The following is a 23853-nucleotide window of genomic DNA, read 5'->3' as shown; positions in this document are numbered from 1 at the left end:
CTCCATAGGTCATTATTCTTGTATGATGTGTTCTTCGATCAATCCGATAATAATGTCCCAAAAATCGCAGAAATGTATTCTAACCTTTGTTAGCAACTATCTTGAAATGATGAAACTTGTGATACTAAAACTACTGATTATGAATGTACTTCAGTGGAGTTAAGCTTAATTAGGCTATTTCAAATGTAATTAACCAAAGTTAAGCTGTCAACAAAAGATATGACACCTAACTGCTAAGAACAGAGCATGAATACATAACTAAACCCTCTCATTTTTACCACACCCACCCACATGACTAGCTACCATAATAAATGCGCAACACAGAATACAATGTAGATAGAAAACAGATGTATGGCTCCTATGTACCAGCTCCTGAACTATTATACTAAAATAATTACAACTACACAGAAGAATGTATGATGATTCATAAATACACTCAAATAAACAAATCCCTGTGTTCCATAACTTCAGCATCATCACAAGTAGATATTATACTCTTCATGTGTGTGGATTTGCAACTTGAACTGAAAATCAGCTGTGTTGCTCCAGAATTCTTCATCCAAGATCACTGTGCTTTGGATGCAAATTTAATCAAAAAAAATCAATCAACTCTAATAATTTTTAGAGTTAATTTCTGATTTAGAAATAAAATTGAATGTTATTTTTTAAATTCAGCACATCATGAAGGCAATTGAGCATTCACTTCAAACTGTATACTGTGAAAGGGTGCTGTTGGGTCATGCAGATTGGTCATATTTATCTAATTGATTAAACATCATGCAAACAGGAACTGCAACCAAATAGTGGTTCTGAACTGAAGTCCACAATGAGAGTCCCATGTTGCAGCACCGAACCCAGTAGTTTTAGGGGGCCCTTATCTTAGAAAAGATGTGCTGGTATTGGAGAGAGGCCAGAGAATGATTCCAGAAATGAAAAGGTTAGCGTATGAGCAGTGTTTGATAGCTCTGGTCCAGTACTCACAGGAGTTGAGAAGAATGGTGAAAGGTTTGGGTAAAGTGGATATGAAGAGGATGTTTCTGGTCTTGGGGAGTCTAGGGCCAGAGGACACAGCCTCAGAGTTGATGGACGTCCACTTAGAACAGAGATGGAGAAAAATTTATTTAGCCAGAGCATGGTGAATCTGTGGATTTCTTTGCCATAAACAGCTGTGCAGGCTAAGTCATTGGGTATGTTATAATCAGAGCATCAAAGGTTACAGGGAGAAAGCAGGAAAATGGGGTTGAGAGAGCTAGTAATAAATCAGCCATGATGGAATGGTGGAGCAGATTTGATGCATTAAGTGGCCTAATTCTGACCCTATGTCTTATGTCACTAGATCCAAAGTGTTGTCCCTGCACATTAAAGTCATCTGCCCAGTCTCATTCCCTAAGAGGAGATCCAGTTTTGCACTCTCTAGTTGGGACCTCTATATATTGATTAAGGAAACTTCTGAACTCATTTGACAATTTCTAACCCATCCAGTCATCTTACAGTCTCTTTCAATATGTGGAAAGGTAAAATCACCTATTATCACAACTTTATTTTTCTTGCAAATGTCTGCTGTCTCTCAAAATTTTCTTCTCTAAGTCCTCTGACTGTTTGGAGGTCAATAATATAATCCCATTAACGTGGTCACCACTTTCTTATTCCTCAGTTCCACCCATATAGCTTCAGTAAATAAGCCATCAGCCTGTCCTGTCTGAGCATTACTTTGACATTTTACCTGAATAATAATGCCATGCTCCCCCTTTACTACCTCCCATTCTATCATATCTAACGGGACTCCAGAACATTGAGCTCCCCCCCACCCAATCCCTCCTGCAAACACATCTCACTAATCCATGACTGCAATGTCATAATTCCACATGCTAATCAATGCTCTAACCTAAATTGCCTTAACTGCAATGTTCCTTGCTTTGAAAGAGATGTAACTTAAAACATTAGTCTTACCATTTTCAATCTTTCAGTTCCTGCCTTTGTATTTTAGGCTTAACATCTACTTTCCTCACAACCTTTTTTTTTAACTGATCGGGGAAAAGAGGCTAGACTGCGCAGGCGCATGACGTAGCGCACCAAAGGTTTAAAAAGGAGAGGAATTTTTCAACAGTCTTTTAAATCGAAGCAAGAGGCAGAGAGTGAAGAAGTAAAGGCATCTCGGAGAGAAGGCATTTTTTTAATTGATTTGGGGAAAAGAGGCTAGACTGTGCAACCGCGTGACGTAGCGCGCCAAAGGTTTAAAAAAAATACTGCCATATACAGCGGCCATCGTCATAGTGGCCATCATTGGGGTGGACTGAGTCAGAGTGGGACAGCTTTGGCTCAGCAGGCTTCGGCGTGAACAGGCAGAGGCGAGGGTAGGTTCCGGTAAGTTTTATTTTGTTTGTTTAGAGTAGAGAGAATGCCAGACAGGATGTTGGAATGCTCCTCTTGCAGGATGTGGGAAGTCAGGGAGACTTCCAGTCTCCCTGACAACACCTGCAAGAAGTGCACCCAGCTGCAGCTCCTAACAAACCGTGTTAAGGAACTGGAGCAGGAGCTGGATGACCTCCGGATCATTCGGGAGAATGAGGAGTTTATAGATAGTAGCTACAGGGAGGCAGTTACGCCAAAGGAGCAGCGCACAGGTAATTGGGTTACCATCAGGCGAGGGAAGGGGAAAGGGCAGGCAGAGCAGGGCTCCCCTGTCGCCATTCCCCTCAACAACAAGTATACCAATTTGGATGCTGTTGGGGGGGGGAGATGACTTACCTGGGACAAGCTGCGGAAGCTGGATCTCTGGCACTGAGTCTGGTTCTGCAGTGCAGAAGGGAGGGGGGGGAAGAAGAGGAGAGCGGTAATGATAGGGGACTCAATAGTTAGAGGTACAGACTGGAGGTTCTGTGGTCGCGACAGAAACTCCCAGATGGTTTGTTGCCTCCTGGGTGCCAGGTTCAGGGATGTCTCTGATCGCGTGCACGGCATTCAGAAATGGGAGGGTGAGCAGCCAGATGTCATGGTACACATCAGTACCAATGACGTAGGAAGAAAGAGTGAGGAGGTCCTGAAGACTGAATATAGAGAGCTTGGTAGGAAGTTAAAAAGCAGGACTTCAAGTATGGTAATCTCAGGATTGCTACCTGTGCCACGTGCCAGTGAGGGTACGAATAGGATGCTCTGGAGGATGAACACATGGCTGAGGAACTGGTGTAGGGGGCAGGGTTTCAGATTTCAGAATCATTGGGACCTCTTCTGGGGCAGGTGGGACCTGTACAAGAGAGACAGGTTACACCTGAACTACAGGGGGACCAATATCCTTGCAGGAAGGTTTGTTAGTTCTATTGGGGGGGGGGGGGTTTAAACTAGATTTGCAGGAGGATAAGAACCAGAATGCCAGAGTAGATAGTGGAGCAGGGGTGAAAATAAATGATGTTAAAGTTTCATGCAAAGTCACAAATAGAAGGGTTGTGTGTGATGGTAATAATCTTCTGAGGTGTGTCTATTTCAATGCGAGGAGTATTGTGGGGAAGGCTGACAAGCTGAGGGCATGGATTGACTTGTGGAATTATGACATTGTAGCCATTAGTGAAACTTGGCTACAGGAGGGGCAGGACTGGCAGCTCAATGTTCCAGGGTTCAGATGTTTCAGACGTGATAGAGGCAGAGGGATGAAGGGTGGGGGTGGGGGGGGGTGGCATTGCTAGTCAGGGAAAATGTTACAGCAGTGCTCAGGCAGGACAGATTAGAGGGCTTGTCTACCGAGGCCACATGGGTGGAGCTGAGAAACAGAAAAGGTATGACCACATTAATGGGATTATATTATAGACCACCCAATAGTCAGCGCGAATTGGAGGAGCAAATCTGCAGAGAGATAGCAGACAAATGCAGGAAACATAAAGTTGTGATAGTAGGGGATTTTAATATCAATATTAAATATTAGATCTCCTATTAGGAAACAAGTTAGGACAGGTGATGGAAGTGTGTATAGGGGAACACTTTGGTTCCAGTGATCATAACACCATTAGTTTCAACTTGATTATGGATAAAGATAGATCTGGTCCTTGGGTTGAGGTTCTAATATGGAAAAAGGCCAAATTTGAAGAAATGAGAAAGGATCTGAAAAGCATGGATTGGGACAGGTTGTTCTCTGGCAAGGATGTCAATGGTAAGTGGGAGACCTTCAAAGGAGAAATTTTGAGAGTGCAGAGTTTGTATGTTCCTGTCAGGATTAAAGGCAAAGTGAATAAGAATAAGGAACCTTGGTTCTCTAGGGATATTGAAACTCTGATAAAGAAGAAGAGAGAGATGTATGACACGTATAGGAAACAGGGAGCAAATAAGGTACTTGAGGAGTATAAAAAGTGCAAAAAAATACTTAAGAAAGAAATCAGGAGGGCTAAAAGAGGACATCAGGTAGCTTTGGCAGTCAAGGTGAAGGATAATCCAAAGAGCTTCTACAGGTATATTAAGAGCAAAAGGATAGTAAGGGATAAAATTAGTCCTCTTGAAGATCAGAGTGGTCGGCTATGGAACTGACAGAAATGAGGGAGATCTTAAATGGGTTTTTTGCGTCTATATTTACTAAGGAAACTGGCATGGAGTCATGGACATAAGGCAAACAAGTAGTGAGGTCATGGAACCTAGACAGATTGAAGAGGAGGAGGGGCTTGCTATCTTGAGGCAAATCACAGTAGATAAATCCCCAGGACTTGACAGGGTATTCCCTCGGACCTTGAAGGAGACTAGTGTTGAACTTGCAGGGGCTCTGGCAGATATATTTAAAATGTCGGTATCTACGGGTGAGGTGCCGGAGGATTGGAGAATAGCTCATGTTGTTCCGTTGTTTAAAAAAGGCTCCAAAAGTAATCCGGGAAATTATAGGCTGGTAAGTTTGACGTCAGTAGTAGGTAAATTACTGGAAGGAGTACTAAGAGATAGGATCTACAGGTATTTAGGTAGACAGGGACTTATTAGGGAGAGTCAGAACGGCTTTGTGCGTGGTAGGTCACGTTTAACAAATCTATTAGAGTTTTTTGAGGAGGTTTCAAGGAAAGTGGATGAAGGGAAGGCAGTGGATGTTGTCTACATGGACTTCAGTGGATGTTGTCTACATGGACTTCAATAAGGCCTTTGACAAGGTCCCACATGGGAGGTTAGTTAGGAAGATTCAGTCACTAGATATACATGGTGAGGTAGTAAATTGGATTAGACATTGGCTCAATGGGAGAAGTCAGAGAGTGGTAGTGGAGGAATGCTTCTCTGAGTGGAGGCCTGTGATTAGTGGTGTGCCACAGTGATCAGTGCTGGGTCCATTGTTATTTGTCATCTATATCAATGATCTGGATAATAATGTGGTAAATTGGATCAGCAAATTTGCTGATGATACAAAGATTGGAGGTGTAGTGGATAGTGAGGAAGGTTTTCAAAGCTTGCAGAGGGATCTGGACCAGCTGGAAAAATAGGCTGAAAAATGGCAGATGGAGTTTAATACAGACAAGTGTGAGGTATTGCACTTTGGAAGGAAAAACCAAGGTAGAACATACAAGGTAAATGGTAGGGCACTGAGGAATGCAGTAGAACAGAGGGATCTGGGAGTACAGATACATAATTCCCTAAAAGTGGCGTCACAGGTAGATAGGATAGTAAAGAGAGCTTTTGGTACATTGGCCTTTATAAATCAAAGTATTGAGTATAAGAGTTGAAATGTTTTGGTGAGGTTGTATAAGGCATTGGTGAGGCCAAATTTGGAGTATTGTGTGCAGTTTTGGTCACTGAATTACAGGAAGGATATTAATAAGGTTGCAAGAGTACAGAGAAGGTTTACAAGGATGTTGCTGGGACTTGAGAAACTGAGTAACAGAGAAAGGTTGAATAGCTTAGGACTTTATTCCCTAGAGTGTAGAAGAATGAGGGGAGATTTGATAGAGGTATATAAAATTATGATGGGAGTAGATAGAGTGAATGCAAGCAGGCTTTTTCAACTGAGGCTAGTGGAGAAAAAAACCAGAGGACATGGATTAAGGGTGAAGGGGAAAAAGTTTAAAGGGAATATTAGGGGGGGGCTTCTTCACACAGAGAGTGGTGGGAGTGTGGAATGAGCTGCCAGGTGAAGTTGTAAATGCGGGCTCACTTTTAACATTTAAGAAAAACTTGGATAGGTACATGGATGAGAGGTGTATGGAGAGATATGGGCCAGGTGCAGGTCAGTGGAACTAGGCCGAAAAATGGTTCGGCATAGCCAAGAAGGGCTAAAAGGCCTGTTTCTGTGCTGTAATGTTCTATGGTTAACCACTACACTAGATGCCCTGGCACGTTGGTTCCCTGCAACACCAGTTTAAACCCTTTTAGAGCAGCACTAGTAAACCTTCCCACAAGGATATTGGTCCCCCTCTAATTTAGGTCCAAATTGTCCCATCTGTACATGTCCCACCTTCCCAGAAAGAGAGCCCAATGATCCAAAAATCTGAAGCTCTCCTTCCTACACCCTCTCTTTAGCTTTCTTTTAAACTGTACTGTCTTCCTACTTCTGGCTTCATTAGCATGTGGCATGGGTAGCAGTCTTGCTATCACTACCCTGGCGGTCCAGTTGTTTAACTTAACAACTAACTCTTGAAACTCACATTGCAGGACCTCGTCACTTTTCCTGTTTATGTCATTGGTACTGACCTGGATCATGACTTCTGGCTGTTTACCCTGTCCCTTAAGAATTCAATGGACTTGATCTGAGATGTGAATTAGATTTCTATTTATCACATGTACATGAAACATGCAGTGAAATGTGTCGTTTGCATTAACAATCAACACACCTCGGGAGGTGCTGGGGGCAGCCCGCAGCTGTTGCCACATATTCCAGTACTAACGTAGGATGCCCACAATGCTCAGCAGAACAACACAGGACAAAGAAAAATGCAACAAACCAAGTTTAAACATAATTTTAAAGCTATATTATGTCACCTCTCAGTTTTGTCTCCTCCACCCTTTACAGCTACTATGTATTTTTGGCAGACACTTTTTTGAGTTGATTTGGTGTATAAATAAACCTCAGAGATGTAACAGGTACTTCTTTGTCTTAATGGAGCAATTGAATCTAATTGCATATCTGCATTATTTTGTAGGGTATTATTCAGAAGATTGTAGACTCTCATGAAGTAAAGAATGTGGCATGCTTTGGAATTCGACTCAGCCATATACATTCAGAAGAGGTTCACTGGTTGCATCCAGACATGGGTGTTTCACATGTGCGTGAGAAGTTTGAACAGCATCATCCTTCAGATGAATGGAGGTAAGAAACACTGAGATTCTTCAGAGCTTAATGTCTGGTCTTTATAAATCACTGGTTAGTAATCTAATCATGCACATAGAAAGTGGCTAACCCATGGTCTAAGGTGATGTAGAATTTTGTTCTCTCCCTATATTTATCATGTTATCTGACCCTGCAGTCTAATGTGGACTCAAAGGATCAATTGCCTCACTTGTCTGACTCTAACCTTATGTGATATTTTCATTCCTTAACATTTTGCTTCATGTATACACACAATTTCATAAGATTAAACTATTCTCTCTGATTATTAATTTGTCTCAAACCAATAATTAAAAAGAAACATCAAGTAAAACATTGAAAACTTAAATGAATTGTAAACATAATATTAAGATTTTACAAACTAATTTTGCTGGCCATATTGAAGTATCATATTACTGCAGACATAAAAAATGTCACCCTTATTGAAGAAGAGCAGCAAGGATAAGCCAGTTATTTATGGGTTTGTGAGTCAACAGTGAGTAAGTTCCTGGAAAAGATTCTAAGGGATAGGATTGGTCAATACTTGGATTTTTTAATCAAAAATGGCAAACATAGTAGGAGATCCTGTCTGAACAATTTGAATTTTTTGAAAAGATAGCAAAGTAGTTTTTTGTACTTAATATGGACTTTATTAAGTCTTTCACAATGTCTTACTTGGGAGATTGGTCCAAAAGTTTGGAGTCTGTGAGATCCAAAGCAATTTAGCAAATTGGATCCAAAGCAGACTTGGTAATAATGCACAGACAGTAATAGTAGATGGTTGTTTGTGATTGGAAGCCTTTGACAGGGATAAGAACTTGGTATTTTGTTGTATATGTGAATAATTTGGATATGGAACTAGAGGTATGAAGAGTAAATGAATGACATGAAAATTGGTAGTGTTGATAGTGAGGAGAATGGTTGTATGGCAGCAGATAAGGTCGATGAATTAGTACAATGCACAGAGCAATGGCAGATTTAATCTTGTGTGGCATAATCCTGTGTGTATGTTTCTGTTCACCATACTGGAATGGGCATAATTGCATTGCAGAGGGTACAGAAATGGTTCAGCAGGATTTTGCTTGTGGTGGATAGTTTCAGTGATGAAGAGAAACTAATAACCAATTATGTTTTCATTGAAGAAGAGAACTCAGGGAAGTGACATGATAGAGGCATGTAAAATAAAGGAGCATAAATAGGGTAAAAAGTCGTAAACCTTTCTGCTTTGTGGAAGGTCTTTGATGTTTAGTATAGATCTGATAAGCTAAAAGGCTTGCTCTCATGAGGTGGAGGAGCACTTGGGAGGGATGCATTTAGGCCAAAGGAATATTTAATTATCATCTTGCAGCCATCATGCATGTTTAGTAGACTTAATCGAACACCTGGCCTTTTTTGTGCCAAAAACTGCATGTTCTTAGAAATTGCAAAGCACATCCTCTGAAAGGAAACATGAACATCTGATGCCCGAACAATATCAGGTTGTTGACACTGATTAATGACAAATAAGTTGGATATCCAAAGTAAGACAGCAGTGCCTATCAGTAAACACGAGGAAATCTGCAGATGCTGAAAATTCAAACAACGCACACAGAATGCTGGTGGAACACAGCAGGCCAGGCAGCATCTATAAGGAGAAGCCTATCAGTGATCTGTCAGCTTCCATTATCTTCTGGGGGTTGCTCTTTCTTGAGATAAGACAGATAACACCTGGAGAGAAATTTGTCATTGTACTTCAGTGACCTAAAGGGCAATGTGTAGCTCCGAAGCTGCAGGTTCTTCAACTCTGCTCTGGATCAATAGCCAAAATCTTTGGGTATGAGTTTAATTGATTAACCACAATGCTGTTTTATACATCACAGTAAAGCAGCTCTTAGATCTGCTGCAGTACAGATCCAGTGACCTGGATTTAATTCTCGTTTCCAATGCTGTTTCTGTAGAGTTTTCTCATTCTACCTGTGACTGTGTGGGTTTTTGGGTGCTCCAGTTTCTGGGTTCTTCCCATGTTGCAAAGAAATGTAGGTTGGTTATGTTAATTGGCTGCTGTTAATTTTTCCTAGGTGAGTGGTAGAATCTTGGGGAAAGTCGATGAGAACAATGGGAAGTTTTCAATAAAAGGCAGAATTCTTGTAAATATGTGCTGCTGGTTGCCATGGAATTGGTGGGTTGAAAGGCCAGTTTTATTGCTGTTTGCCCCTCTGACTTCTTGTATGCCTTTATTTCCTTGCCCTATTGTGATTAAATTTAAGCAGTGTCTTTGACAAGCACTTTATATTTTGACTCTCTTTGTAATTTGTATCTCATTACTATTCTTTCACATTTGAGAAAGCTCATTTATTTGATTCTTGAGAATTACTTCACTCTGTTGATGGCTTCTCTCTGAAGCCCTCAAGGCTTAACTAGAGTTTTGTGCACGTTGATATGGCCTATAATTTTGAAGCTTCTTCCAAATCTATTGTAGGCCTCCACAGAAGAATCTAATCCTTTTTTTCTGTGATTTGATAAATATATTAGATTTAAGAATTCCGGAAGACCTGGAAACAATTTTTGATTAGGTTTCTCAGTGTGTAGTGCTAAATAATGTTTGCTATGTTTCATCATAATTTTTTTTTTGTTTTGTTATATATATATTTTGAAATCCAGTTAGTACTGCAGCAATGTGAGTTCAGTCAAAACCTATCATTTAATGTGTTCATAGAACTTGCATGTCTCCCTGTGATGTTGTGGGTTTTTGCCCACATCCCATAAGTGTTTGGTAAATTATGATGGGTCTCAGTTGATGGTGTGAGGGTTGGTGTAGTTTGGTGACATGAAAAAACCATTAGATTACAGGAAAATAATTGGAAAATGGAAATGCTTGTGAAGCTGGGTTAGATACATTGGGTCAAATGGCTTCATGAAATGTCATTAGAAAATAAAAGTTACTTTGCTGCAGTAATGAGTGAAATCTTAAGGATGTTCTTTGCAAAACTGGAAATATACTCAAATTGTAATTTCCACTAATTGTTCAGTATAAAGTTTTTTCTTTGATAACAGTTTTTATGTTAGAAACTGTTCATTCACGAAAATGCTGAAGTTGCAATATGTTTCAAAGATAATGATAATGAAAGCTTTGACACTCATACTGCTGCAGACTCGAGACTAGTCATTCCAAAGTTTAACTTTGAACAGCTGTTTTGGGCTATGACATGAGGTTAATTTTTTTTTGCTATTTGGAATTTTGATATATAATTTTGTAAGTCTTTCCATTCCAGGATTATTGAATTGTATTAATTTGTTGACCTTCAGTTAATAATCCTAAAATATACGTTCCAAATTTGTTCCAAATTTCAAAGAAAGTTTATTATCGAAGTACATATATACTGTATTTATCATACTGTAGTCTACCCTGAGATGCATTTTCTTGTGGGCATTCACAGTAGAATAAAGAAATACAATAGAATCAATGAAACAACTACACAGAAAGACTAACAGGCAGCCAATGTGCAAAAGAAAACAAACTGTCTAAATGCAAAAAAAAGTAACTAAATAATACTCAGGACGTGAGCTGTAGACTCCTTGAAAGTGAGTCCACGGGTTGTGGAATCAGTCCAGTGTTGAGGTGAGTAAAGATATCAATGCTAGTTCAGGGGCCTGATGGTTGAAGGGAATGGTTTGGGATCTAAGGCTCCTGTACCTCCGTAGCGATGGCAGCAGGGAGAAGGGAGCATAGCCCTGGATAGTGGGGGTCCTTGACAATGGATGCCACTTTCTTGCGGCAGTGCCTAGTGTACATGTGCTCTGTGGTGGGAGGGTTTTTCTTGTGATGGACTGGGCTATATCCACTACTTTTTGTAGGCTTTTCCATTTGTGGGAATTGGTGTTTCCATACCAGGCCGTAATATAACCAGTCAGTATAGATTCCTCCTCTGCATCTATAGAAATTTGTTAAGAGTTTTAGATGACATGCTGAACCTGCGCAAGTTTCTAAGAAAATGAAGCCTTCTTTGTAACGGCACTTAAATGCTGGTCCCAGGATAGATCCTCTGAAATGATAATGGTGGGGAATTTAAAGTCCTCATCCAATCATTTAATGAGGCTGAGTCATGGACCCCTGTTAACCCCCTCCTCTCCTCCCCCCCCCCCCCCCCCCATAGTGAACAATCAGTTCTTTGGTTTTGCAAACATTGAGTGAGTGGCTTTTTTTTTTGTGACAGTATTCAACCAGATTTTCAATCTCTCTCCTATATGCCAATTTGCCAATTCGCCACTACCTTTCATTCAGCAAACAACAGTGGTGTCATCAGCGAACATAAATATATCATTGGAACTCTACTTAGCCTCTTAGTCATAAGCATCAAGTTGAAATTAAAGTTGAGTTTATTGTCATCGAACTATACACAGGGTCTCACCTGTAACATTGACTTGTCATTCCCCTCCATAGATATTGCCTGACCTGCTGAGTTCCTTCAGCATTTTGTGCATGTTGCTCAAGATTTGCAGCGTCTGCAGAATCTTGTGTTCAGAAATCATCAAAATTCGCATAGGTAAAACAGCAGTAGTGTACAAATATCATAAGAAATGGTGAATGAGAAGTAGGTTTGCAATGTTTAAAAGAAATTAAGAGAAAAGTTTGACAAAAGTCCTTATCATAATCTTCCAGTTTTCTTTACCTTGCTCTCCGATATAGGCAGTTTGGGAGAGTCAACCAGGAGTAAAAAGTTAATTAGCCTAATAGCTTTTGGAAATTACATGACTCAGTAAAACGACCATTTTGCAGAGTAAATGACCTCTGTCTGCAATAGCCATCTCAAGCTTCTAGTTGCATGCCATTTTAACTCTTTCATCTTCCATGCTGACCTCTCATTTCTCAGTCTTCTCTATTGCTTTTGAGAACCTAAGAGCAATTTGAAAGATTGACATCTTGCATTCTGCTTGAGTAGCTTACAACTCAGTGCTATGAATACTGGGGGTGGGTAACCCCCACCCCCAGTATTATCTTCCCCCATGTACAATTTTTCTTCTCTCTTGTGTTCATCCCTTCTATTCCCTTCTCCCAACTGGTTCTATCTTACTATCTATCATCCCCTCCCAGATTGGCATCAATCACTTACCAGCCCCTGCGCCAGCCCCTCTTCCCTCACCCAGGCCAATCTGCCACCTCATCTCCTCCCAATCTGGTGTCCATGATCCCCTATCAGCATCTATCCCAGGGGTCACCAACCTTTTTTGCACCATGGACCGGTTTAATATTGACAATACTCTTGCGGACCGGGCAACGGGGGTGGGGGGAGGGGTTGTGTTAATCACGAGCAGAATATAGGTGATAAGTCAACAATAGGTCACTTAAAAGTGGCTAATACACTCAATTTCATTTCTAAAAGGGTTTATCTAATGAATTTAATATTAAACACACAGCGCATATTTTCCTCGTTTGAACATGTAAAATCATTGCAGCACACCAATATTGCTGAATCAGTGGGAGCCCTGGCCTTGTTTCCCTGCAACAAGACGGTCCCATAGTGTGCTGATGGGAGACAGTGATACTCGAAGGGTGTTCCTTATGTCCAGTCTATTCCGCAATTTAGTTTTCGTGGCTCTCAGCACTTGCTTCTGTCCCGCTTGCTCACATTTTTTCTGCTCAAAACACTCAACAGGTTTGTCTTTAAGCGCAGGGTGTTTGGACTCAAGGTGCCGAAGCAGTTTTGAGGGTTTCATTGCCTCATTAGACAGCCTCTGGGCCCAAACTCTAGCCTCCCGCCCGCCACCAGTCGCCTTGGCCAGGTGCGGCTGATCGTGGGTGGGGTGAGAGGCCGAGGTAAGGGCCGGAGGTCCCCGTGCCAGGGCCGCAGTGGTCATAGTCCAGAGAGAGCGACTGGCCGACCGAGGAGTGTGACAGGGCGCGTGCCCACCCCCCTCATTGGTAGGTAGGATCTATCGGCCAACAAAAGTTTGGCTCAAGGGATGACTTTCAGTAGATAGCTGCTCTACTAATCATGAAACCCTGATCCCGAATTAGGTCGTCTGCCAATATTTTAGCACCGGCTTCCCCACGAACATTCAGTGTGGTAAACAAGTTTAGAGGCAGCACCCATCTGTCTGCGCTCCAGGCCAGTAGCAACGGCACTTCTCGCCGGCCACACGAGGCCACCGGTTACCCGAGGCCAACAAGTGATCCCTGGTGCTAGGTTATCATTGCGTATAGGTGATAGATGACCTTGCGTGGGTAATGACCTCGTGTGGGTAATGACTTCGTGTGCGTTCAAATTCAACAGTGGGCATGACAGGGAATGAGGAGAGGTGCAGCTGACTCATATCATTTCCTTGCGGCCCGGTAACACATGCTTTGTGGCCCGGTGGTTGGGGACCACTCGTCTGTCCTATCCCTTTCATACTGCTATATATTGGTAATCTTTCCATTTTCTTCTTAATTCTGATTTAGCTTCTTGACCCAAAACCTTCCTCACTTCTGACCTCCTCTTATGTACAGTTAATCCAATTCTTTCTCTTGTCATTGGTAACCCCTGGGATATTGATAGTGGAGGATTTAGTGATGGTAATGTCATGGAATGTCAGGGGACGATAGTTATTATCATTGCCCAACATTGTGTGGCACAAATATTACTTGCCACCTGTCAAGCTCAGACCTGAATCTTGTCCAGTGACATTATCTGGTAATTGACTTATAATTGTCTCATGTAATGAGATACATGGAAAGCTTTGGTTTGCATGCCACCCATAGAGCTCTATACAAAGCATAAATACATTGAGGTATAATAAAGGGGAATTCAGGAAACTGCAGAATGTGGTCTTACATTTACAGTTAGTGCAATCATCGTTGATCATCCCTACTTCTGACCTTACTGTTGAAGGAAGCTCATTGATGAAGCAGCTGAAGAATATTGGATATAAGATCTTAAGGAACTTCTGTGGATGTATCCTATGACTGAGTTAATTGTCCTCTAGCCACCACAACCATCTTCCTTTGTGCTACGTATGATTCCAACCATAGCTAATTGAAATTTCCCGCCAAATTACATTGATATCAGCTTAGCAGGGCTTCTTAATGCCATACTTCATCAAATGCTGCCTCAATATCAAGGGCAACTAAGCTCAAGTTATCTGTGAAGCAGTCCTTTTGTCCATGTGTGGACTAAAGCTGTAATGAAGGTCAGAAAATGAGCGACTTTGGTAGAGTCCAGGTTGAGTTGGCTTGAGTATGTTGTACTTAAATGTGCTAATTGTGGGCTTAAAGTTCTATAACAGCATGATCTTAAATGTTGCATAACCATTCAAATTTGTTCAGTGCATTAAAAATATCTGAATATTTTTGAAATTTTGTTATGATGCTGTAGCAAGTGTTATAATGCAATTTGCATGGCAAATATTAGACTAACTTTAATACAAAATATGGAAATTGTATATTTCTTCTTGTTCTGAAGTTGGATATTTTTTTCCCATTTTCTATATTCCTTATCATCCTGAAATTAGTATTGACATATATGCCCTTGTTTTGGCAGGAGAGATAAGTTTAGTTAGCCACTTGATTTCTAATTTAATTTAATTGGGCTAGCACAATATTGTGGGCCAAAGGGCCTGGCCTGTAGCTATGCTGAACTGTTCATCAAACGACTAACAAACTAATATCTTGTGTGTAATGGCGTAATGTATTTTTGGACTTCTTTTGGTAGGGGGTAGAAATAGAGAAACCCTTTAAAATTGTTTTTGCTGATATTTTATTCTATAAAAATGAAAGTATTATGATAGAATGGATAAGAACTCTGTTGGCTTTTTGAAAGTATTATCCAGATAGTCACCAGCATCAACTCAGTTTCTCCAAAACTATCAATGTTTTTCTTTCCATCATTTATCCATTTCCTTTTGTTAATTTGGTTCAGGTGGTGCATCCTGGAGTTCAACAAATCAGTCTGCAGTTTTTTCTTTCATGCCATCTCCAGTTATCCCTCAAGTAGATTAAAATCAAGAAACTGAAGATGGCAAAATTCTGAAACCAAAGTGGATGATGCTGAGAGAACTCAGCAGATCAGGCAGCTTCCATGGAAAGAGAAATTATGGTTAATATTTCAGGTTATAAGACCTTTCCACAGATGCTGCCTGATGTTTGAATTGAAAATCTGAAGCAGATAGCTCACTAATGCCTCACAACTTTCTCAGAATGGGTAATAAATGACCCAACCATTGCATTGTATACCAAGTGCTGTCTGGCTCAGTAGATGTATTATTTCAGTAATTTTGATATTTCTGTTGTTAATTTTATTGTAATAATGCCCAATGTTCTGCCTTGTAATTTCTTGTTCCACCTAAGCTCCTATAGTGGTTTATATACAATTTTATTTAAATCTCTATGAAAGTCTTTCAACCACTCATAATATAAAAAAAAGAATCTGCCTTTCTGCGGTCTATCAAAATGAAAGGCTTCACATTTTCCATGTGGCATTACAGTCCATTTAATCTGTTAATATCTTCTTCATGCCTCACTGTCAACAAACTTCAATATTTTATATAGTTTCCTCAGCTAACTTATCAACAGAAGTTATGAACACTTGGGGCCCAAACATAGATCCCTGTGGCAACTGATGAGCCACAACTTTCCAAAATGAAAATCACCATTTTATTCCAACTTGTTTTATTGACAATTACAAATCCTCAAACCACACACAATTCACTATCCTGTCCCTGTGCTGTAATTTGTGTCGGATCTTTTTGATGCCTTCTGAATGCTTAAATACGTCACATCCATTGGTTTACTCTAGTTGCAACCTTAGACAACTTAACAGATTTGTCAAATGTTAGTATTCCTTCATAGGTCAATGTTGGCTCTGCCCAATCCTATTATCATTTTCTGAGTACCTTAATAGTGGATTCCTGCACTTTCTTCTACCCTTAATCAGTGTAGAGGGCTCAGGCTCAGTAGACTTGTGAAAGTATAATATAGCTAGTGCTGAAATATTATGTTGAAAGCAATGTTAAGAGGTTTATCATCTATATAATCAAGGATAGGCATCAAGATGTTTAGAGAGTCTAATATGAGTTGTTTTGACTAAAGTGCAAATTGTTTTGAAGACTTACAGGGTATATGTGCATGCTTCATGTCAGCGTGATTTTTGTAAGTCCTTGGGATTTATTTTTTGTAGGTTTTTTTTTGAGTTGAGGAGTATCTGGTGAGGCCATCATTTTACATCTATATAATATTGCCCTTGGGAAGATGGTGCTGAGTTACTTCTGTCAAAAGTGCACTGTGCTAATATGATGAAAATTCCTGTATTTAAAGCCACTGACTATGTAGTCCAGGGAGGGAGTGAACTGGAGGAAAACCTTCAGGTGGCAGGTGTTTCCATGTACACTAAGCCTTGGTAAAGGTTGTGGGATTGGAACATGCTGTCAGAATAGTTTAGGTAAGTGAATGGTGTGCATTTTACAGGTGGTACATTTTTGCAACTTTCCTGTGTAGTTGATGGAGCAGAGTCGGAGATAGTAGGCTGCCTTGTACTACATGCCATTAAGCTTCTTGCATATTATTGGATTTGCAGTCATCCGTCCAATTGGTAGCATTCCATTGATGGTGGTGATAAAGCATTTAGGGAATCAGAAGATGAGTATTTGCAATATCTATGAATTGATTTGCATTTGTAGTAGAGAGCACTTAAATATGTAGCAAATTATGAAGTGGCGTCGGTCAGATCACTGAATTATAGATTTCTTAGTTTTTCTGAATGAAAATTACGAGTCAGAAAACTAAAAATTCTTATTTCCATTGCACTGCCATGACTTATTAAGCACCAAATGAATTCTAATCTATAAGAACTTTTGTAGTATTAAGAGCTATTAGTTCTCCTTGGAAATAAATACTACAGTAGGAGATTAGCAATCTATTTGCAAAATTTCCACATAAAACCTAATTTACTCAAATGAGCACTGTACATTTTTTTTCAGTCAATTGGATATCCAACAACACAGTGGAAATATTCTGCTATCTTAGTTTTATGATCATGGTTACCAATGTCTATAAATTCTGAATATAGCTTCCTAACATGGATAAATGGTTGCCACACAAGGCAACCTTAGAAATAGATTTGAGTTGATGCTTTGTTCAATGAACAAAGGAGCCACTGAAATTACTCTCTAACACCACATTTTATGATGTTCCTTCCACAGGTGGTTGATGCACCACACCATCATCCAAAAGGGAAACTGGATGCCTCTTGACAGTTGGAGCAGAGGAATTTGATTGCAGCTGGTTCTATCAGACTAAATTTATTGAGGCAACAACTTTATTAAAGAATAACATCAATTTGTTGATTTTAACCTGTGAGGGTTTCTTAAATGACATGTGCTGCACAGCATATTGTTTAGGATTGAACTATCTAAGAAGTATTATTCCCTATTTAATCAAGTTATTCCTTGATAGTGTAGGAACAAAATTAAATAGACGTAGGAAGCTGTTACCAACCAACGCACGCAAGATGCTGGAGGAACTTAGCAGGCCAGACAGCATCTATGCAAAAGAGAACAGTTGATGTTTCGGGCCAAGACATTTTGCATGACTGGAAAAACAAAGCTGAGGAGTAGATTTAAAAGGTGAGGGGAGAGGAGAAAGAAATACAAAGTTATAACCATATAACCTTTGATATGCAGAAAAGTTTCATGTGGTCAAATTTATCTGCACTTCTTATATTAAATAGCTTCAATTATATCCCCTCTTAAATCTCTTCTCCTCCATGGAAAACAGACCTAGCTTTTCATAACAAAAATGCTCTGTTCCAGACAACATCCTGATAAATCTTCTCTGTTGCCTCTCAAGCAAGGGTTCCCAACCTGGGGTTCACTGACCCTTTGCTTAATGGTATTGGTCCATGGCATAAAAAAAAGATTGGGAACCCCTGCTCTAGAGCTCTATATTTTCTTCAACAGAATTTGACCAGAACTGTATGCAGAGATCTGACCAATATTTTAAAGTTGGAGCATAATATCCCTGTTCTTGTATTCAATGTCCTGAGAAACGAAGGCCACTATCCTGTATATCTTCTTAACCTTGTTAATTACCTGTGCTGCCAACTTCAATAATTCTTGGAATTGCACATTCCTTAATACTCTATTGGGTCCTATCACTCATGATGCATATTTTAGCCTCATTAGCTTATCAGGATTAGACTTCATCTGCCATTTGTCAACCCATTTCACCAGCGTATCATTATCACCACATAGCCCAAGACTACCTTTCAATGTCAACAAGTTCACCGATCTTCATATCATCAATATAACCATATAACAATTACAGCATGGAAACAGGCCATCTCAGCCCTTCTAGTCCGTGCCGAACGCTTACTCTCACCTAGTCCCACTGACCCGCAGTCAGCCCATAACCCTCCATTCCTTTCCTGCCCATATACCTATCCAATTTTACTTTAAATGACAATACTGAACCTGCCTCTAGCACTTCTACTGGAAGCTCATTCCACACAGCTACCACTCTCTGAGTAAAGAAATTCCCTCTTGTGTTATCCCTAAACTTTTGCCCCCTAACTCTCAACTCATGTCCTCTTGTTTGAATCTCCCCTACTCTCAATGGAAAAAGCCTATCAACATCAACTCTGTCTATCCCCCTCATAATTTTAAATGCGTCTATCAAGTCCCCACTCAACCTTCTACTCTCCAAAGAATAAAGACCTAAGGTGAAACCTGAAGAGGAGAGATGAAGTAAAGAGCTAGGAAGTTGATTGGTGAAAGAGATAAAGTGCTCGAAAAGGGGGAGTCTGACAGAAAAGGACAGAAGGCCATGTAAGAAAGAAAATGGGGAAGGAGCACCAGAGGGAGGTGATAGGCCGGCAAGGAGATCAGGTGAGAGAGGGAGACAGGGATGGGGAAGGGGGAGCATTACCAGAAGTTCGAGAAATCGATGTTCATGCCGTCAGGTTGGAGGCTACCCAAACAGAATGTAAGGTGTTGTTCCTCCCGTCTAAGTGTGGCCTCATCACGACAGTGAAGGAAGCCATGGATAGACATATTGGTATGGGAATGGGAAGTGGAATTAAAATAGGTGACCACTGGGAGATCGCTGAAGCAGTCTCCCCATGTACGTCGGGTCTCGCCAATATACTGGAGGCTACACTGGGAGCATCAGACACAGTATATTGAAATTGAAATATCTTTATTGTCATTGCAGAGTACAATTTGTCATGCACCAATACAGCGAAAATGAGTTGCAACTCTCATACTCAGTGCTATAAAACAACAAATAAAATAAATAAACAATAAATAAAATCAAGTAACCAGCCAGTACAAGCAATGTCCAGCAGTACAAAAGCGCAACTCAGATGCACGACAGCCATAAAACCAGTATTAAAAGTAGCAATATAACACATTTATAGATGATGCTTGATCCATTGATTCAGAACAATTATAGCTCTGGGGAAAAAGCTATTTTTCAGTCTGGAAGTGCGAGCATAGAAAATCTTATAACATCTGCCAGATGGAAGAAGTTCAAACAGATGATTGCATGGGTGTGTATTGGCCTTACAGATGCTTGTAGCTTTCCTTAGGCAGCGTGAGCTGTAGGTGTCCTCCAGGGCTAGGAGCTGTGTCCCGATGATCTTCTGTGTGCTAGAGACAACCCACTGAAGTGCTCTCCTATCAGCTGCTGTACAACTGAGATACCACACAGATATGCAGTATGTTAAGATGCTCCCTATGGTGCAGCAGTAAAAGGTCACTTTTACCGCTGCACCATAATCCCAGCCAACTCACAGGTGAAGCGTTGCCTCATCTGGAAGACTGTTTAGGGCCCTGACTGGTAGTGAGGGAGAAGGTGTAGGGGCAGGTGTAGGACTTGTTCTGTTTGCAAGGATAAGTCCCAGGAAGAAGATCACTGGGGGGGATGATTGGGCAAGGGAATCGCACAGGGAGAGGAAGGTAGAGTCTCCAAGGACCCAATAGCAGGCAGTGCGACCTGGAAGACCTGGTGGGGGAAGGGGAGATGGGAGTTCCAGCAGCAGTGCATGAAGAGATCAAGGCTGGAGTCAGTGTAGGAAGTTGTGCAATCAGCACTTCGGAGATGTCTGAGGTCTTTGGAACCTGCATTAATGGTGTTGGAGTCTCGGTTTTGAATCAGCTCTGGATTATTAGAGTCATTGAGGTCAGCAGCAGGGATCACGGTCTGGAGATGTCCGGGCCTGTTGGCATTGGAGACAAGAGGTTCTGTGGTCTGTAAATGGGTGATCTTCTGATCCTTGCAGGATGTGAGAAAGTCAAAGAACCGGCGACTGAAAACATGGATCTGGCTGTTACCATGGCTGTCTGCCAAGTGGTTGATAATGTCATATGAGGGAATAGCAAACAGATAGATGGAGTGAAAGAAACAGTCAAATGACAATTGCACGTTTGTATGCTGCTTCAGGTTCATTTCCCTCAGTACAACTAAGTATTGTGTGCACTGGGGATAGATGTAAGCACTGAAGTTTTCATCACTTCCATGTTTTGCCTGAAAAGACTGGAAACTTGGAACTTGTCAATGAGCTGGGAATAATTGACAACATTTTTGGATTTTGGACTTCAGCTGTGTTGACTTTACTCCAAAATGAAGCATTGGTAGCCTCACCATTATTGTTATCATTTACTTCAGTCCCATAAGTCATGTATCCATTCTCAATGCTACCAGCTGTGAATGTGCACCAAAAGATCTTGAAATATTTTGAATTATAATTCATTTCAGTAAGAATATGAGATCGGTGGCTGATATAATGTTGTTTTCTTTCAGATATGAGCTTCGAATCAGATATTTACCCAAAGGTTTCTTGACAGAGTTCAGCGAAGATAAGCCTGCTTTAAATTTCTTTTATCAACAGGTGAGTTAGTGGCTAAAACATCCATTTTCCAAAAGGTGAAGTTGTTTGAATGACATTTCAGAATCTCAATAATTTTACAGGTAGATGACTTCAGAATGTATCTGTAAATGGCTGTTCCCAACCCTACCCACCACACATATTATTCTTGAATCATCTGTTTATATAGGAAAAACAAATGTTTTTAACGTTTCCCTGCCACTCCAGTTTTTTTTTGTAAAATGGAAATGCTTAATCTCATAGGTGTATTGAAATCTTTAGTCCAGTTTTCCAGCCAGACCAAATCCATATACAAGTGTTGATAGCCTTCCCCACTGTCCATTATACCCCCAATCTCAGTGTCATCGGCAAATTTGCTGATCCAGTTTACTACACTATCATCCAGATCGTTGATATAGTTGACAAGCAACAGGCCCAACACCAGTTCCTGCGACTCTCCACTAGTCACAGGCCTTCAGCCATCCACTATAACTCTCTGGCTTCTCCCACAAAACCAATGTCTAATCCAATTTACTACCTCATCTTGAATGCCAAGCGATTGAACCTTCTTGACCAACCTCCCATAAGGGATCTTTTCAATTGCCTTGCTAAAGTCCATGTAGACAACATCCACTGCCTTACCTTCACTAACGTCCCTGGTAAATTCCTCAAAAATCTCCATAAGATTGGTTAGATACGACCTACCACACACAAAACCATGCTGACTATACCTAATGAGTCCCTGTCTATCCAAATACTTAAACATATATCTAATCCCTTAGCGTACCTTCCATTAACTTTCCCACTACAGATGTCAGGCTCACACTCTATAATTTTCTGCCTTATTCTTAGAGCCTTTCGTAAACAGCAAAGCAACATTAGCTATCCTCCAGTCCTCTGGAACCTCACCTGTTGTGAAGAATGTTTTAATTATCTCTCCACCTGTTGCGAAGGATGTTTTAAATATCACCTCTAGGGCCCCTGCATTTTATACACTAGTCTCCCACAGGTTCTGAAGGAACACCTTGTCAGCCCCTGGGGATTTATATACCCTAATTTGCCTCAAGACAACAGATTGCCTCCTTTGCAATCTGTATAGGGTCCGTGACCTGTTGACTCTCAGTCTGTCTCCCGAGTAAATACAGATGCAAAAATTCCATTTAAGATTGCCTCCATTTCTTCAGCTCTATCCAAGAGAAAATCTGATGCTGGAAATCCAAGCTCCATGCACAGATTACTACCCCGATCTTCCAGAGAACCAGTTTTGTCCCTTACTATCCTTTTGCTCATAACATATCTGTAGAAGCTCTTGGGATTCTCCTTCACCTGGGTTGCTAGGGCGGTTTCGTGTCTTCTTTTAGCCCTCCTGATTTCCTTGTCAAGTGTTCTCTTACATTTCTTATACTCAGGACTTCATTTATTACTGCTTGCCTATACCTGCTGTGCGCATTTTTTCCTCTCTTAACCAGGGCCTCAATATCTCTTGAAAACCAAGGTTCCTTAAGCCATAATCCTTGCCTTGCCTTTTATTCCAACAGGAATATACAAATCCTGTACTCTCAAAATTTCACTTTTGAAGGCCTCCTATTTACCAAGTACACTTTTGCCAGAAAACAATCTGTTCAAACCCACACTTGCCAGAATCTATCTGATACCATCAAAATTGGTCTTTCTCCAATTTAACATTTCAACCTGAGGACCAGACCTATCCTTTCCATAATTACCTTGAAACTGACATTATGATCACCAGATGTAAAGTGTTTCTGTACAAACTTCTGTCACATGCCCTGTCTCATTCCCTAATTGGAGATATAGTATTGCACTCTTCCTAGTTGGGACTGATTAAAGAACCTTTCCTGAACATGTTTTTCCAGTATGGGAGTCCCAGTATATATGTGGATAGTTAAGATCACCTATTATAACAACCTTATGTGGTCTGAAATATAGCCCCATTAACATGAAAAGTTAAAATCACCTGTTCTCACAACCCGTTTATTGCAGCAGTCTGCGATTTCTAAATTCCGTGAGCTGTTGGTTAATACCCACATTAACGCGATCATACCTTTCTTATTCTTCAGCTCTACTGATAAAGCCTCACTGGACGAGTTCTCCAGTCTGTCCTGTCTGAGCACTCCTTTGACATTTTCCCTGCCCAGTAATTCCACCCCTCCCTCTTTAATCTCTCCCGCTCTAACATGTCTAAAACAACAGAACCCCAATACATTGAGCTGCCAGTCCTGCCAAACCTGCAACCAGTCTCACTAATAGCTATAATGTCATAATTCCACAGGCTAATCCATGCCTTAAGCTCATCCACCTTCCCTACAATGTTCCTTGCATTGAAATACGTGCAGCTCAGAACATTAGTCCCACCATCCTGAACATTTTGATTCTTGACTTTGCATGTTTAAACCCCCCCATGCAGCACTAGCAAACTTTCCTGCAAGGACATAGTCCCCCTCCAGTTCAGGTCCAAGCTGTCCTTCTGTACACGTCCCACCTTCCATGGTGGAAAGCCCAATATTCCAAAAATCTGAAGGCTCCATCCTGCACCATCTCCTTAGCCGCTTGGTAATCTATATGATCTTCCTATTTCTGGCCTTACTAGAATGTGGCACAGGTAGCAATCCTGAGATCATGATCCTGGAAGTCCTGTCCTTTAACTTAGCACCTAACTCCCTGAACTCACTTTGCAGGACCTCATTACGTCTCCTACCTATATCATTGCTACTGACATTGACCATGACCTCTGGCTGCTCACCTTCCCACTTAAAAATGCTGTGG

General features: G+C 40.8%; 1 protein-coding gene across 18 annotated transcripts in view; it reads left to right on the top strand.

Annotated features, from left to right (window-relative positions):
* Positions 1-23853, top strand: part of LOC140728745 (focal adhesion kinase 1) — a 527596-nt gene that overhangs the window by 272434 nt on the left and 231309 nt on the right. For all 18 annotated transcript variants that reach the window (XM_073047795.1, XM_073047782.1, XM_073047790.1 and 15 more), the window contains 2 exons: positions 7092-7258; positions 21006-21093. In XM_073047795.1, coding sequence (XP_072903896.1) covers positions 7092-7258; positions 21006-21093 — 255 coding nt within the window. The remainder of the gene's footprint in view (positions 1-7091; positions 7259-21005; positions 21094-23853) is intronic.

Source organism: Hemitrygon akajei, chromosome 1 (genome assembly GCF_048418815.1).
Source record: "Hemitrygon akajei chromosome 1, sHemAka1.3, whole genome shotgun sequence".
NCBI classification, from domain to species: Eukaryota; Metazoa; Chordata; class Chondrichthyes; order Myliobatiformes; family Dasyatidae; genus Hemitrygon; species Hemitrygon akajei.
This window is presented reverse-complemented; position numbering and strand designations above follow the sequence as displayed.